General features: G+C 45.6%; 1 protein-coding gene across 9 annotated transcripts in view; it reads right to left on the reverse strand.

The window, feature by feature from the left end:
- Positions 1–17,812, reverse strand: part of fam13a (family with sequence similarity 13 member A) — a 252,848-nt gene that overhangs the window by 11,509 nt on the left and 223,527 nt on the right. For 8 of the 9 annotated variants that reach the window (XM_052009895.1, XM_052009890.1, XM_052009901.1 and 5 more), the window contains 6 exons: positions 15,965–16,103; positions 14,543–14,624; positions 12,209–12,441; positions 10,908–10,991; positions 8,047–8,142; positions 6,067–6,150 (listed from right to left, as the gene is read on the reverse strand). In XM_052009895.1, the coding sequence (XP_051865855.1) occupies positions 6,067–6,150; positions 8,047–8,142; positions 10,908–10,991; positions 12,209–12,441; positions 14,543–14,624; positions 15,965–16,103 (718 nt within the window). The remainder of the gene's footprint in view (positions 1–6,066; positions 6,151–8,046; positions 8,143–10,907; positions 10,992–12,208; positions 12,442–14,542; positions 14,625–15,964; positions 16,104–17,812) is intronic. The other variant, XM_052009913.1, reaches the window with a different exon arrangement.

Consider the following 17,812-nt stretch of genomic DNA (forward strand, 5'->3'; position numbering starts at 1 on the left):
CCCGCTACAGCATGGGGAACTTAGATAAATCCAGAATAAGAAGCTGGTAATGATCAGAGAAACTATGGTACTGCTACTTAAAAAAATCTCATTTACAAAGGAAAATCCATCAGAGTCATGAAGGAATTTGTACTTCTTACCAAATCTGAGCTGTATGTGGCCCACAAGAGTGTGAGGGACTCCTGTCTCTCAAGTGGCCCAGAAAGGCCCTTAGTTCCAGGGTGATTTGGGATGTGAAACAAATGCTGGTGTTACCATCACAACTACATCCTGAGACCACCCCCCCTTCCCACTACCAAATAAACCAGCCTTATTCACAACAAAGGCAATTCCTTGGGGTACTCCTGGCTTTCTGCAATGAATCTGAAGTGCCAGTTTTCAGGGGGGTGTGTGATGCCATCAGTGGCATTGGGGTGGGGGGGGGGGGGTGGAGGGCATCATGTGACCAGTAGGGGGTGGGATTCGCTGGAGGGAGTCGTCGAATTCCGCCAGGACTTCTGCAGGACTGCTGAGTGGCCTGTGTTGCCATCACTGCTGTCATTCCAAAGGGACAATCAGGCGTCGATATGTAACATGGGGCTGGAGCACTGTTCTCTGGCTGTTGACCCAAGGGGAGTAGGTGCAACGCCCACTGGCCAATTCCACAACATGTTGGTTTTATTGCTGGGTCATACGACCAACCCTCACGCGCACTGATGACACGAGCATTAAAGGCACGCTCCCCCAAATTTTTAATTGATTCTGATTCTTGGAATCTGAGCAATCTCCAATCACGGGGAAAGAACAAAACAAAACAAAACCAATTAGTACAATTCTTATAAAGCAACAAAAATCAGTAGAAGGAGACGTGGTCACTTTACACGTACCTCTATGCAAATTGGCTGAATTGCCAGAAGCGGCAAACTTCTCCACTGCAGTTAGTTTGCAAGTTCGACATGTCCGGTAAAATCGGCCCGAGGTCAGCTGCCCATCATTCCCCCCGTCCCAAGTTTCCAGATAAGCAAATGAGATTCAGATCCCTCTAATATGGATCTGGTAGTGGGTTAAGGTCTGAGAGTGGGGTTGTGACTGTGGGGAAGACCAGCCTAGTAACCAGGAGACCCTTGTTTCTGCCTCATCGGGGAAACTATCTCCAGGCCCCAAGCCTTGCCTGGACTCCCCATCACCATGTAGGCTTTGAGACTTGGATCACCTTTCTCCTTTGATCCACATCTACTGGAGTCCCTGACTCCCTGAATTGTCTGCTCAGAGCTCAAGGTTAAAAGAGACCGCAGATGCTGGAATCTGGAGCAACAAATGATGTTTGCTGCTTTGTATTGATTTTCCCTGTTCTATAGATGTTGTCAAGACTCGAGGGATTGAGTTATAGGGAGAGGTTAGATAGGCTAGGACTTTCCTTGGAGTGTAGGAGGTGACCTTACAGAGATATATAAAATCACGAGGGGCATAGATAGGGCGAGTGCACTCAGGCTTTTTTCCCAGGGTTGGGGAAATCAAGAACTAGAGGGCATAGGTTTAAGGTGAGAGGAGAGATTTCCGAGCAACTTGAGGGGCAGCTTTTTTTTTAAAACACATAGAACGTATGTGGAGTGAGCTGCCAGAGGAAGTGGTTGAGGCACGTACAATAACAACTTTTAAAAGACAGTTGCACAGGTACTTGGATAGGAAAGGGTTAGAAGGTTATGGTCCAAATGGAACTAGCTTGGATGGGCACCAGTTGGGCCTAAGAGAGTGTTTCCGTGCTGTACGACTCTTATGGATAAAAATAATGATAGATATTATGGGTTTTAAAGGCCTCCTACCATTCGGCAGTTCAGATGCACCTGAAAATCTTGGCACAGCCCAGTTGACTCGCTACTGGAATGAGAATCACCTTTGACTGGGAATCAGGATAGATACTGGCAGCTCCAACATTCATTTGACAAAGCGATACATGACCAGTCTTGGTGACTTCAGTGAATGAAAATTGAGATGGCATCATCCCCCCATTGTTCTTTTCTCCAAGCACCAGGAGGTCTTTTACATCCATGTGAGAGAGCTAGATGAGGCCTCAGGTTACCGTTTCATCTGATGGTTGACACACCAGCCTCCACGCTGTGCTGGCACTGCCAGTGCGGACCTTAGGACCCAGGGCAGCACTCACACCCATGACCTCCTGATTCAAAAGCGATCCGAGGCACAGCTGTTACCTCAGAGTTTGACGGAGGGGAGGGCCCTCTTTGAGCTTCTGCTACAGACATTACTAATGTAGTTTAAAAACAGATGAAACAATATCCAAATAGAGCATTCTCTTTAAAAAGCTTGATGATTCTTTTTCTTTGTGCTGTTCACACATCTGCAATCACAATGAAGTGATTTTATTGAGTGGATATTAATGGATGTGTATTTTTTTTTACAGATAAGTAACCTATTTGATACCAACATTTAGCATTTAGTCAAAACTATTATTCAGCTGGCTAATTGAAACTTCACGGTCTTGACATCATTACCACATGGTAACCACACCGAGAGTGCATTTAGTAAGCCTGACAAAGGAGATGATAGGCTATTCAAAATCAAAAGGACAGCAGATGGTGAAAATCCAGAATAAAAACAGAAAATGCTGGAAACACTCAGCAGGTCAGGCAGCATCTGTGGAAAGAGAAACATTTCAGGTCAAGTCTCCAAGCCAGAATGTTAAATTTGTTTCTCTTTCCACAGCTGCTGACTGACCTGCAGAGTGTTTCCAGCATTTTCTGCTCTTGTATTTAGTTGATTAGAGCCAGCATTCTGATCAGTACTTCTGCCTGTCGCTCAGTAGCTAACTGGAGAGTATCGGTGGTTACTGAAGTCACCGTCTGCTCGACTGGCAGGCATGGTAGTGTAGTGGTTAGCGTAATGCTTTACAGTGCCAGTGACCCGGGTTCAATTCCGGCCACTGTCTGCAAGGAGTTTGTACGTTCTCCCCGTGACCGCGTGGGTTTCCTCCGGGTGCTCCAGTTTCCTCCCACGTTCCAAAGACGTACAGGTTAGGAAGTTGTGGGCATGCTATGTTGGCGCCGGAAGCGTGGCGACACTTGCGGGCTGCCCCCTAGAACACTCTATGCAAAAGATGTTTTAACTGTGTGTTTCGATGAACACGTGACTAATAAAGATCTTGATCTAGTTGGCTGTAACCAGCAACACTCTCGTGTTCGGGAAATCTTCAAACCGCACACACAAGGGCTTCAGCAAGCTGCTCTGGCAAGAACACTGCACACTGCCTAAGACTGGTTTTAGCAGAGCCCGTGCATTGTTCCCTGCAGAATCACCAACCGCAAATGAAAGGCAAGAAAAGTTTGGACTTGGCAGGTGTTTTTGGTGGGGAGGGGCAGCAGGCTAAGCAAATTAAGCAGGATAAAATGGAAAACAAAAATCAACATTCTCCCTCTTGGCAAAGTTGTGTGGGATTTGTGTGGAGGGGTTGGGGTATGTGGGATGAATGGGGAGATGAGAGACTCTGCTCTCTTACAAGCCACATCTGGACGACTGACCGTGTCAGGTCCTGTGCCAACAACTCTGCTTATAGATGGATGTGATTGCACTGGGGAGGGTGCAGGGAAGATTCACCAGGATGTTGCCTGGGATGTAGTGTTAGTGAGACTGGAGATGCTGGGTTTGTTTTCCTTGGAGCAGAGGAGGCAGAGCTGACAGTGATATACAAAATTACAAGGGGCACAGACAGGGTGGACAGTGAGAAATGTTTCCCAATGCAGAGACGTCTAAAGAGGGCTTAGGTTTGAGGAAACAGTGGTTCAACAGGGGTAGATCCGAAGAAGAATTTTTTTTCACCAAGAGGATGGCTGGAATCTCATATGCACTGGCTGAGGTGGTGGTGGAGGCAGCTAGAGGCATTTAAAACATATCTGCATGAACACTTGCATTTCCAAGGCATTGACGCTGTGGACTAAGTGCTAGTAAATGGAATTAGAATAGACAGATACTTGGTCAACATGGACATAATGGGCTGAAGAGCCTATTTTGGTGCTGTATGGCTCTATGATTACAGCTCAGAAGGGGACAGCTCTTAAGTATTGGATAGTTATTTGTCCTCAGTCACTTGTTCCAAACATACTGTCAAGCAGATGGACACTGAACTCTGCTCCCAAAATTGGCTTCCATTAAGTTAGTGGCACTGAATTGTGGCAGCAACTGCGATGAGCAGGGGCTACTGCAGTGTGTGTTAAATAGAGGAGACCGAGGATGATTTCAGGCAGGTGCATATCTGGGAAATCCTACACTTTGCAATGATGCAGGGACCAAGTGCCAGTGTCACTTTATTGAATGGTGGAGTAGGTTTGAGGGGTTTGTGCCCTATTCTGTTTCCTTCTGTTCTCCAAAGGCTTTAATATTCAGTCAATGTGCCAAATTATTAATTTTTTACTCAACTACAACACATTTATTATTTTATACCAAGAAATAAAAAACCTCTTGAAATATTTCATGGTAGGTTATGGTATGCATGGTCCAACATTAGAATTTCATTTCATAAAAAGGTACATCACTGGTGCTTTGGGAGTTCCTACACGTTTTTTTCTTCTCTATTGTCTGGATTACCTCACCTTAGGGATGATATCCTGCTGGTCACATGGCCAACAGCATCAGTTTCTTATTGCAAAATCACTGTCCTTAAGCAAGCATTGACATTAATTGAAAGAACCAAAGGTTTATACATATTCCAGCAATAATAACTTTATATCATATAGGGTGCTATGGCAGCTACTGCCAATTATTCTGAAAACAAAGTGCCTAGAAATTTATTGCTAGTCACTCGAGCTAAATATCCTTCAATAGAACCAAATTTCCCAGGCAGAATACACTGCTATCAAAAAGTGTGTTTAGCATGACTACTAGAGATAAGTTCGAAAAACAAGATGCTGGAGGAACTCAGCGGGTCAGGCAGCATCTAGACATAGACATAGAACACTACAGTACAGTACAGGCCTTTCGGCCCACAATGTTGTGCAGACATTTTATCCTGCTCTAAGATCTATCTAACCCTTCCCTCCCACATAGCCCCTTATTTTTCTATCATTCATGTGTCTATCTAAGAGTCTCTTAAATATCCCTGTGAAGGGGAACGGACAGTTGACGTTTCGGGTCGAGACCCTTCATCTGGATTGAGAAATAGAGATGGCCAGTACAAAGAGGTGAGGGGAAGGAGTGTAGCAAGAGCTGGCGGGTGATAGGTGGATCCAGGTGAGGGGGACAGACGAAGCAGATGGAAGAGGGAAGAGTCGAAATAATGCCAGAAGCTGGGAGGTGATGGGGGAGGCAACAGATGATGGGATCTGGTAGGAGAGGAAGGTGGAGCATGGAACCGAATAAGGGAGGTGGGGAGGGCAGATGGGAACAGTGGGGGAGGGGCTGCAAGAAGAACTGGATAGATCAGGAGGCGGGGGAACAGGTTACCTAAAGTTGGAGAATTCTATGTTCATGCCGTCGGGTTGTAGACTACCCAGGTGGAATATGAGGTGCTGTTCCTCTAGTTTACGTTTAGCCTCACCCTGGCAGTGGAGGAGGCCGAGGACAGGCAGGTCGGTGTGGGGACAGGGAGGGGAATTAAAATGGCTGATAACCAGGAGCTCCTGAATGTCGACTCAAGCTCATCAACTGTGCATTTCTCTCCACGGACGCTGCCTGATCCGTTGAGTTAATCCAGAATTTTATATTTTGCTCTGGATTCCAGCATCTGCAGTCCCTTGTGTCTACCAGAGATAAGTTTCTAGGCATAAGGAGGGCAAGGGAGTGGGAGTCTTGCTGGAGCTAGCAATCTCTTCCTGCTATCTTCAGTCCAAAACCATCCTTTCAGGAAGCATCAAATCAGCATCACTTCATGCCTGTGCTTTTGATTAGGGTGTCATTAAGCCATCGCAAAATCAGATCAGGTTAGAGCCTGCTCATCGCTATTAATGATTCTCAGTATTTACTGGCAGGCAGAACACACAATCATTCAGCATGATAACAATCAAGGAAATCAACGGGATTGCAACTGCAGAAATCAGTGATTAGTCAGCGGTTGGGGTGGGTTGGGAGGGAGGGTTTCACCTTTAAGTCCTCGAAGAAGGAAGCTGTTTCGCCCTCGATTATTGGCTGCAGCAAAGGGCTTCGCCGCTTGCTCGAAGGGGAACCCTGTGGTGGGTGTTAACAGGCAGGTTATATTTGTTCAGGTCGACACCAGACCCTAGCGCCCGTCCCATCTGTAGCTCATTTGTCACACCACAACCAGCCTCAGCAGAGAGAGGGAGGGGCAGTGGGTCTGCTGCAAGCCCTCACCAGGACCAGCTTACGTTCAAGGTGAAATGGATACAGACGAAGGGAAAAGTAAAAAGGGAAGGGGATGGGAGATGAAATGACGGCAGCCAGAAGAGTTGCTGCCTTACAGCTCCAGCGACTTGGGTTCAATCCTGACCTTCAGTGTTGCCTGTGTAGAGTTTGCATGCTCCCCCGTGACAGTGCGGGCTTCCTCCGGGTGCTCTAGTTTCTTCCCATGTCGCCAAGTTGTGTGGGTTGGGAGGTCAACTGACGCTGTAAATTGTCCCTCGTGCAGAGGCAAGTGGTAAAATCCGGAGGGGGTGGGAGTTGATAGGAATATCAGGAGAATAGGTTACAGGAAAAATTAGTGGGGGAATGGGATTGCCTTGTCAGCTGGCATAGACTCGATGGGCCAAATGGTCTCCTACTTTGTCATAAGGAAACATGGTAGTATGAAAAGAACAAAAGGAAACATCTGTTTGCTTTTGGGGGGCGCGGGGGTCGAGGAGGGAGGGAGTGAGCATAATTTCTTGCTTTACATGGTCACCTCTAGAAACCTCGCAATTCTGCTCACCCAGTCAGCTCCCACTCCTGACAGACAACAAAGCGAGTGGCAATGAAAGAAGTGTAAATCCATTTGCTGAAAGCACTTGTTACCCATAACCAGGCACGAGACCCCACTCACCACACCCATAAGACTGTCAGCCCTCAGACCCTACGATGCTGAATCAGGATATCCCAGCTTTGATTTGAGAGGAGCTTCTTTTCACGTTTCAATTCCCCAGCTATTTTGCCAACTTCTCAAGGTACGAGACATCCTTTAAGCACCCAACGTGCATAACACACTGGGTTACGAGCCAGGCAGACAGATGGACTTAAGATACAGATATGCCATGATCCAGTTGTAGAATAGGCTTAATGGGTAGAATGGCCACCTAGTGTCCCTGTGTACACAGGCAATAGGGACGAGAATATCCAACTTACCAGGAAGCTCATGGGGCCATCAAAAATCAAACAGGATGCAACAGCAAATACAAGTTACAAAAGGTTCTGCATTGACTGGGATCCAAGGACCAGATTGCATGGAAGGAGATCAGTTCTAAACTCTGTCGCTTGGTCCAAGCAGTCCAAATATGGGTATCTGGCCACACCCCTAATCCTTCCACCAACTAAAAATGTCAAGGCAAGGCACAGAATTATCAGCTTGGGAATCCAGTAGCTGGGATTGAAGAGTGTTCTGGGGACAATCATAAGACCCCTGGATTCCTGCTCAGTGAAATCGCGGGGCGGGAAAACTGCAGGTTTACAGGCTTCCTGAAGGGACTTTCCAAGGTTTCATCCTTATAAGGAGCAACAGGTCACAGAATGAGTCTCTGGGAGCAGATATGGGAAGAGGCAAGGTCACACCAGGGGAGAATCTGAACGGATCCCTCATTTGTGATTTACAGTCAAAACATAACATCACTGTCAAAACACCGTGGTAAAATTATAAAACACATTGTTATAGAGATTCAACCTGTAGTTTGAATTCATTTCATAGCTGTAACTTCAATAAAAAAACAGACTGGCTCCTAGACCTGTCGTCCCTAGGAAGGACTCCACACCAGTCCACTCCTGAGGCCTGATACCACACCTGTCACCCCCCTCCCTCCCCTCTCCCAACCAGATGTCATGGCTGTCAGCCTCTGGACCAGACTTCTGTCCGTTGGTCCGGGGCTAAGTGCCAGGCCCATCACCCACGGCAACTTCTGCGACCCTCACACGTTTACTTACAATGACAGGGATGGTGTTTGCCCGGGACAGAATCTGCTTCACCAGACGGTATCGATCGTAAAGCGGCATCATTATCTGTCTCTCCACCTTTGTGACCTGTAAATAAGTCGGGATGTCAGGTTTCTAGTCGGGACTGCATCACGAGTCAGGACTTGACAAGCAAACCAGCCTCATGGACACCAGCCTCCCCTCCTTGGACTCTGTCTTTACCTCTCGCTGTCTTGGTGAAGCAGCCAGGATAATCAAAGACCCCACCCACCTGGGACATTCTCTCTTCTCTCCTCTCCCATCAGGTAGAAGATACAGGAGCCTGAGGGCATGAATCACCAGGCTTAAGGACAGCTTCCACCCCACTGTGATAAGACTATTGAACAGTTCCCCTATACGATGAGATGGACTATGACCTCACGGTCTACCTTGTTGTGACCTTGCACCTTATTGCACTGCACTTTCTCTGTAGCTGTGACACTTTACTCTGTACTGTTATTGTTTTTACCTGTACTACCTCAATGCACTCTGTACTAACCCAATGTAACTGCACTGTGTAATGAATTGACCTGTACGATCGGTATGCAAGACAAGTTTTTCACTGTACCTCGGTACAAGTGACAATAATAAACCAATACCAAAACACCAAACAAGAGGCAACTGTCATCTGGTGAGTTTATCACCTGATTAACTAAAATGCAAAAGATGGTTCAAAAAACTTTCAACTTCCAGAATTCAGGAAATGCTTCAAAGAAAGGAGCAAAGACTTTGGGGAATTAACTGATTAGTGTCAATGGGAAATAGCATCATTAGAAACATTGTTGGGCTGTGATGCCAAAAGCCAATTAGAGTCAGAGTTATACAGCACGGAGAAAAGGTCCTTCGGCCCAACTTGTCCATGCCGACCAAGTTGTCTACCTAAGCTAGTCCCATTTGCCTGTATTTGGCCCATATCCCTCTAATCTAGGTATCTATTTAAATGTCTTTTAAATATTGTAATCATACCTGCCTCTACAGCTTCCTCTGGCAGCTCATTCCATATACCCACCACCTTATGTGTAGAAAAGGTTGCCCGAGATCCCTTTTAAATCTTTCCCCTCTCACCTTAAACCTATGCCCTCTAGTTTTAGACTCTCCTCACCCTGGGAAAAAAAACGTGACCATCCACCTTATCTATTCCCCTCATGATTTTATAAATCTCTGTAAGGTCATGCCTCAGCCTCTGACGCTCCAGGGAGTGATAGAATCAGCACCAACTAAAGCCTTCAACCTCGGAGGTGTTTTTTTTAAATTTCAAAAATAAACTTTATGAATAATAAAAAAAATATACTAAAGAATAAACATGGTGTAAAACTCTTTACAATCTTAGTATCATTGGGTCAATGCATTCAGTCGTGTTAACGCATTTTTAAACAAAGCACCACTGCCACTCATGTGGCCCCCTGGGGTGATACACCCTTCTGCTGTTTAAGGGGCTTCTCCACCGGATTCAGCCACTCAGTGTCCATCAGTGGAAGGAGCCTAGACTGTCGTCCTTCCTCACAGAAACTTTGCGTTGGCTGCACCGAGCTCCAGTGCATCCCCCAGTCAGCGGCATTCCCTTACGGACATCTGGCTGTGTTGGAAGATCAACAAGTTTTGGGCAGACCAGAGAAGCTGTTGCCATGTGTCAGACGAAGAACATGGGAAACAGGAGCAGGAGACCGTTTGGTCCTTCGAGCCGACTCCACTATTCACCAAAATCCTGGCTGATCTAACCTCAGCTTCATTTTCCTGCACAATCCCCAAATCTCTTGATTCCCTTTGATGTACAGAAATCTGTCGATCTGTTTTGAATTAACTCAATGACTGCAGACTAGATAATTTAAAGATCCGCTGCCCTCCGAATGAAGAAATTTCTCCTCATCTCAGTCCTGAACACCTACCACTTACTCTTGATACCTTGATTGGTGTTCCATGCTCCTCAGTCAGGGGAAAGTCTCTCTCCATCTACCCTGTTCAGCCCTTTTAAGATTTTTCTTATTATTACAGTTTCAGTGAGATCTCTTCCCATTCTTCTAAATTCTGGCCTAATCCACACAATCTCTCCTCACGTGTCCCTGGAAACAGTCTCGTGAAACATCACTGCTTTCCCTCGATGTCAGGAATAGCCTGTTTTAGGTAGGGAAACCAAAACTGTGCACAAGGCTCCAGCTGCAATCTCAGCAAGTCCCTGTAAAACTGCAGTGAGACATTTATACTTCCGGACTCCAATCCTGTCATAATTAGAAAGTCAGGAGCCCTGCGGCAGATCGCAGGAGATGGAACATGGGCTGAGCTTCTTCCACCTATATGCCCGTGTGGCCTGGAGCCATCTCCCCAGCCTGGCTTCCTGTTGATCTGGTGTGACATGGGAGGTGCTAAATGCACGGTGCACAGAATCTTGGTCAAGAAAACTGTACCCAACTCTGGTGCCCCGTGATGAATACAATGTCGAGGGCTGCTGAAGTTGCAAAAAGCATTGTTAAGAGCTCGATGCCACAATTGAATAGTTCGAGTTGAGACATTAGGGCACTTTTCTTTTTGAAAGTCATCAAGGGATCATCAGAGAAGAGGTAAAAATATATCCATTTGTTGAGTCCAAAACAAGGAGCTGTTAATCTTGGATAAATGCAATGGGAATTCAGGAGAAGGTGGTGAGAAGATGGAAGTCGCTCCCACAGCGGGGGTTGGAGTGCCCGGCAAAGATACTTGCAAGGGGAAGCTGGAGGTGAAAGAACGTCAGCAGGGTCAGGTGAGGTGTGGCTGGAAGAACAATGCTTAAGCAGAGGTAGGGATCAGATGGGCTGAATGGCCCATCTCCATGTGGCAAGTAATGTGCAGAAAACACCTACCGGTCTCCCGTGGATGCTCTCGTAGTACAGAAGCCCCTTCTGGAGGGCGACCTTCTCGTTAGCTATCTCGTCTCGGGTCATGTCCTGTTCAGGGAGACAGACACCTTGGTGAATGCACACGAGCAACGTCCTATCTGAACCACCAACCAGCTGACTGAGCTGAGTACACGGGAGGAATGCCAAAAGCAGTGACGAAGAAATGGCTCCCCCATTGTCCACTGTTTGCAGTTTTCAGTTCTGCTGACATTTCAACAGGAAAGGAAACTTGCGGTAGTGTTAAATGGCCTCTCCTCCCCTCCATGGACTCTGTCTACATTTCTCGCTGCCTTGGTAAAGCAGCCAGCATAATCAAAGACCCCTCCCACCCCAGACATTCTCTCTTCTCCCATCAGGCAGAAGATACAAAAGCCTGAAAGCACGTACCACCAGGCTCAAGGACAGCTTCTATCCCACTGTTATTGAACAGTCCCCTAGTACGATAAGATGGACCCTTGACCTCACAATCTACCTCGTTATGACCTTGCACCTTATTGCCTGCCTGCACTGCACTTTCTCTGAAGCTGTTACAGTTTATTCTGTATTCTGTTATTGTTTTTACCCTGTACTACCTCAGTGCACTGTGTAATGAATTGATCTGTATGAACGTATGCAAGACAAACTTTTCACTGTACCTCGGTGCATGGGACAATAATATACCAATTTACCAACACTATGGTGGTCAGTTCACTATCTGCACCTGCTTCCCATTGCCCAGTGGAAACTCAACTTTAATGCCCCTCCTCGTTGGCACAATATTGAAGACCAAGTCTTACTGTAGAACAGGGGACTAGCATAGCAGCTGGGGTAGTGAGGTAGCAGACAGAAAGAGGGAAGGAGACATGGTTACAAAACTTTTAACTCGGACAATCGTTCCTATGGGGTCAGAAGTTACCATGGAAACTTTCTAGTCAACTGATCATTATCGATGTTGGTTGCCACAGTAATTGCCTCCTGCCCTGACCATCCGACAAGTCAGGGAGAACAAGCCTGCAATTTATACAACACTTTTTTTGTGTCCTATAGTGGCCGTACTGCCAAACATATTTCACTGGCTGTAATGTAACCAGAAGGAATGAAAGTAAAGGAGGAATAAAGCTATCCGAATGCATCACAACTCAGTATGCCGACTGCTCTGCCCAAGACTGCAAGAAATTGCAGAGAGTTGTGAACGCAGCCCAGTCCATCATGAAAAACGGAGTGTGCAACACTGGGTTGTTATTGGCAGCGGGGCACTGTGGAGATGGTTATGACTCATTGGTTACCTTTATATCTTCAGGGCGGTTCACCTCGGCACGTTTCTCCTGCAGCTTCTTCAGGATGGTGTCGAGTGTCGTCTCCACTGAGGGCCTCTGCACCTTCTCCGCCACCTCCTGCTTCTTGTCCTGCTCCTTCTCCGGACCCCTCTCCAGCTGCGACCCGAAGCTCTTGGGCAGGGTGTTGCTGCGCTGCCTCATCTGGGGGATGACGTCTTCCTCGGACACCTTCAGCTTCGTGTCTGCCGCAGACGCACAACACAAGAAAAATGATTGAAACTGAACAGCGACCAATGTGCAGAAGATCTCGGACAAGGATATGCTTTGGAGAAATAATCAGCTGATTAATCCCGGGTGCAGAGTGGGAACGTGATTGGGCAGGGGGTTCACCAAACTAAGCAACACGATGTGTTCATTACAGACTGATGAAGACCATTCATCCCATTGAGTGTATGCTAGCTCAGACGAGAGCGACTTCACCAGGCCAATTCCTTGCAGGCACAGTAGTGTAGCGGTTAGCGCAACGCTTTACAGTGCCAGCGACCAAGTTCAGTTCCCGCCGCTGTAAGGAGTTTGTATGTTCTCCCCGTGCTTGTGTGTGTTTCCTCTGGGTGCTCCGGTTTCCTCCCACATTTCAAAGGTGTACAGGTTAGGAAATTGTGGGCATGCTATGTTGGTGCCGGAAGCGTGGCGAAACTTGCGGGCTGCCCCCAGAACACTCTACGCAAAAGATGCATTTCACTGTGTGTTTCAGTGTACATGTGACTAATAAAGATATCTTATCTTTCCACATATTGCTGCAAAATATTTTGTCTTCAAATTCCCCTCCAATTCCCCCTTGAAGTCTCAACTTGATTCTGTTTCCAGTACCCAGACGGGAATTGAGTTCCAGATCATAACTGTTCTTCACTTAGAATTTTTCCTCATATTATCCCTCGACCTTTTTACCCAAAATTTTACACCTGCCCCCATGCTTCTTGAGTCTTGTGGCTTCACTCTGTTCACTTTCTCTAAACCTATCACAAGCTTGTCCACTCGGATCAAATCTCCTCTCTCCTGCTTTGTTTCAAGGAGAACAGCCCCAGCTTCTTTAGCCCAACAGAAAACCAAAAGTGGCTTGCTCTCCATTCAGTTTCTGGTGAGTGAGGGAGGAGGGGGAAATCAGAATCAGACTTATTATCACCGACTTACCTGACGTGAAACTTGATGTTTTGCGGCAGCAGTACAGTGCAAGGACATAAAATTACTATAAATTACAAAATAAATAAATAGTGCAAAATAAAGGAATAACGAGGTAGTGTTCATAAACCATTCAGAAATCTGATGGCGGAGGGAACCTGATGGGATTCAGCAGAATACATCAAGTCCTCGTTATCTATGAGAGAAAGGGGAACGAACTTCCCACAGGTAGGAAAACACATGGACACTTCTTTGTATCCAACACACCCCTCAAATAAACATAAATATGCCCTTGTAATGTTCTAAAAGCATTAAATCAATAAACACTTTAAATACTTAAAAAGGTTATTAGCTCACAAACTATATCCATTGAAGCTGACAAGTAATGATGGGTTTTGAAATCACTGGTGCAAGTTGTCTTAATAAAGACTGCTCTCTATTAGAACAGTGCACAGTGGGGAGTCACTTGACACAAGTGGTATGGGCATTAATCATTATATTTATACAGACAATGATTGGTTCCTCAATGTGGACATGCATTCATATATATTGAGTTGCCAGAGGAGGTGGAGGAAGCAGGAACAATAACAACATTTGAGACACATCTGACAAGGCAGAGAGGGAAATGGAATTAATGCAGGCAGGTGGGATTGGTATAGAGAGGCATGATGGTGTGCATAGATGCTGTGGGCCAAAGGGCCTGTTTCTATGCTGTACAATTCTATGATGATGTCTTTGACTCTATATTCAAAAATCTCAAGATGGGGCTGGAGCAGACCTCATGCGTATGTGGATCTGTGGATTAGAAACTGGTGGATAATGTGGACTGAGTGTAAAATATTTGGGTGTCTCCGTAATAGGCTACTTAACAGAGGTATTTCTGACCACAGTACAGGATGGTGCAGGGGGTAGGGTGAGGAAGGAAAATTGAGGTGCTGGATGGCTATTTGAGATGGTTGGGGCAAGTGAAGAAATGGTTCCAGGTGCTTCAGTGGAGAAATATTTTAGAAATCACCTTCCACTCCTGCAATGTGAGAAAAATGTCCCAAGGTGCCTTACCCTGAGTGCCCGATAAATTGAGCCAAAGGAGTCTTGGGGACACGGCACGGTTAAAATGGTTGGTTGCAGAGAGATCGAGGGGAATGGCTCTGGAGGCCATATTACCTTTCAGTTGCTTGCGAAGTTTGGCGAGTTCATTCATCCATTTTAGCACTTCGGGGTTTGTGGCTTTGTCACTGTGTGAAGGCTGAGGAGTTGAAGGAATAAAACATTGCTGGTTTAGAGATTGGGGAAAACGTCAGGACAAGAAGAAACACCTCACTGTTTGCTGGAAGTCCATCAGCCTGGGCTCTGACAAATGAACGCAAAATGACAGCAGTTTAAGGAGCCAGAGGAGAGGTTTAGTGAGACCTGCACAATCAGCGGGCCCAACACCTCACACTGAACCTGCTGATTTTATCAAGGCACCAAGGACAAAAGTGAACAAGCAGAAATGCTGGAAATCTAAACTAAAACCAGAAAATGCTGGAAATATTCAGCAGGTCAGACCGCTCTTTGGGAAGAGAAATAGTTATGTCATATTTCCGACATTTTCTGTTTTTATTTTAAACCACGCAGGACAAAACTCCTTATCTCTCAATCTACCTCGTCATGGCCCTTGCATCTTATTTGTCTACTTGTACTGCGCTTTCTCTGTAACTGTAGCACTATATTCTGCATTATTGCTTTTCCATTTGCACTACCTCAATGTACTTACGTTTGGAGTGATCTGTATGGATGGCATGCAAAACAAAGTTTTTCACTGTATCTCAGTACATGTGACAATAATAAACCAATTACCCTCCTGATCCCCAACATCCTTCCATCTGCAAGGCAAGTGTGGAGCATGATAGGATACTTTCCACCCGCCTGGTCTGATACAACTCATTCATAGGCTTGATATAGCAGCCCCTTGCTTGGTAAACCCCATCCACCTCTATTCAACATTTTTCTCTCTGCACTGTGGCCGCAGTGTGTGCCATTTTTAAAGAGCACTGCAGCAAACAACTAAGGCTTCTTCGACAGCACCTCCAAATCCGTGACCTCCACCAGCTCTGAGGACAAGGGCAGCAGACACATGGGAACACCACTCCTTGCAGGGTACCCTCCAGGTTACACACCATGCCTTCTTGGAAATATAACACTGTTCTTTTATTGCCGCTGTCTAAATCCTGGAACTCAACAGCACCTTCACCAGCGGTTCAAGGCGCTGGCTCTACCTCCTACTCAAGGAATGGACAACAAATGCTGACTGTATTATGTAAATGAATAAAAATCCAGAAGTGTGTTATCACACTTGCTAAAATAAATGCCAAGAGGAGCATCAGTCAACACTCCATTGAATGCATGTATCCTACGTCACAACAATAACTAAGAAAGACTGTATAAAAGGTCATGGAAGACAACTGCTGCTAAACAGGATGGGTATTTGATGGTTGACATGGATACGATGGGCCAAAGGACCTGTTTCTATGCTGTACTACTCTGTGACAAGACAAAGCAGAACAAGGCTTCCATCATTCTCTCCAGCCTTTTGACAGGACTTACGCGATATCTCCTCTCTTCCTCGAATTTCTGCTCAAACCTCCTGATTTTCTTCTTCAAGTTCTGGATTCTCCGGGTCATCTGTGCTGGGGTCAGTTCTTCCCTCTCGTCGTCATAGGAACCAAGGGACGAGCTACGAGGCCTGCCAATGAGAGAGCAAGAAATCTGGCTACATGGCACCGACTCTCTGCATTTAAACCAGCCACCAGATAAAGAGCATTGCCACAAATGTATATACCAAATAAATATTCACTAAGTATTTCAATAGGGTATGTTTATAAGACGATTGAGCAGTCCCCTTGTATGATAAGATGGACTCTTGACCTCACAATCTACCTCATTATGGCCTTGCACCTTATGTCTGCACTTCCTCTGTAACTATAACATTATATTCTGCATTCTGTTATTGTTTTCCCTTGTACTACCTCAATGCACTGTTCTAATGAAATGATCTGTATGGATGGCATGTAAAACAAAGTTTTTCACTGTACCTCAGTACATGTGACAATAATAAACCAATTTACCAACGGCTTTTAACAGGTGAGTCAGGAAGGAGATCATTATGCCTGTGCTAGCGTCTTGAAATGAGCAAGAATCAGAAAATGGTGTGAATAGTTAGCAGGTCAGGCAGCATCTATGGAAAGAGAAACAGAGTTCATGCTTCAGGTCAGAGACCTAACCATCGAAGGGTCTCCAACCTTAAATATTATTTCTGCTTCTTTTTCCTTAATAAACATTTCCAACTTTTCCTGTTTTTATTGAGCTGTCTAATCAGTCCAACTTTCTATCCTTATCCCCAAAGTCCTGCACTTTCTTTTCTCTTTAAGCATTTATCAAATTCTCTTTTGGATATCTCTACTGAATCTGCTGCCACAGGACATCGCAACTTGCTGTGTTAAAAAGAGAAATCTTCCCATCTTGCCTTTGGCTCACTCATCAATTATCTTAAGATAGCTTGTCTATAACACTCTGGTAAAAATAGCTCCGTAATGGAATGTCGACCCGAGGTATGTGATCAGGACCAGTTCCCAGCAGCCTTGACTAAGCACAGTTGCTCTATCTCCAAGCAAGTCATTGGCCAGGGTGAGGAAGCAGGATGGATGAAATGATGGACATGGACGGGCTGGTGCTCTCCCTGAAGCAGAAACAGGAAATCTTCAAAAGGAGAAGACGCTGTCCCTATTGGCAGGAGGGTCATTAATCAGACAAGAAAGATTTAAGATACGGCAGATGTTTATCCACAGGTTCATGATTTGGGAATAAAAATAGGGACTAGTCTCTGTGGGTTAAGCCCTAAGTGGTACCAGGCTGTGAAGCTGATGAAGGGTGCAGATTTAATTCTTGGTCTCAATTTAGTTAAATATGTTAAAACTACCTCTGAGAATAAAGACTAACAAAATGCACACACTGCAAGCATTAAATCAGTGGATTCTGGATTATTACCATCAGGGACAGCTATGAAGGATGGAGCTCTATTCACTGGTGATGTAAGCAGAAGGCATTCAAAAGATGAAGTAATGTTACAGTGCAGTTTAGTGAAAACTCGCAAAATGGTCACTTAAGTGCACTATAATAGACTTTGCTTTTTTTTTGTCCTAATTGTGTTTTCCTTTGTATAATTTATGTTTTCTTTGTGAATGTTGTGTTTCTACTGCTATGTGCCTGTGATGCTGCTGCAAACAAGTTTTTCATTGCACCTGTGCATGTAGCAATAAACTCGACTTTTTGACTTTTAAAATCTGATTGGAAATTCAGGAGAAACCCAAGAGAACGAAAAGCATGAGAAACTGTGTACAACACGGAATAGTTATATGTGGGAATTTCTAGCACTGCAACAGGTCAGTCAATGCC

Source organism: Pristis pectinata, chromosome 2 (assembly GCF_009764475.1).
Source record: "Pristis pectinata isolate sPriPec2 chromosome 2, sPriPec2.1.pri, whole genome shotgun sequence".
Classification (NCBI taxonomy): Eukaryota; Metazoa; Chordata; class Chondrichthyes; order Rhinopristiformes; family Pristidae; genus Pristis; species Pristis pectinata.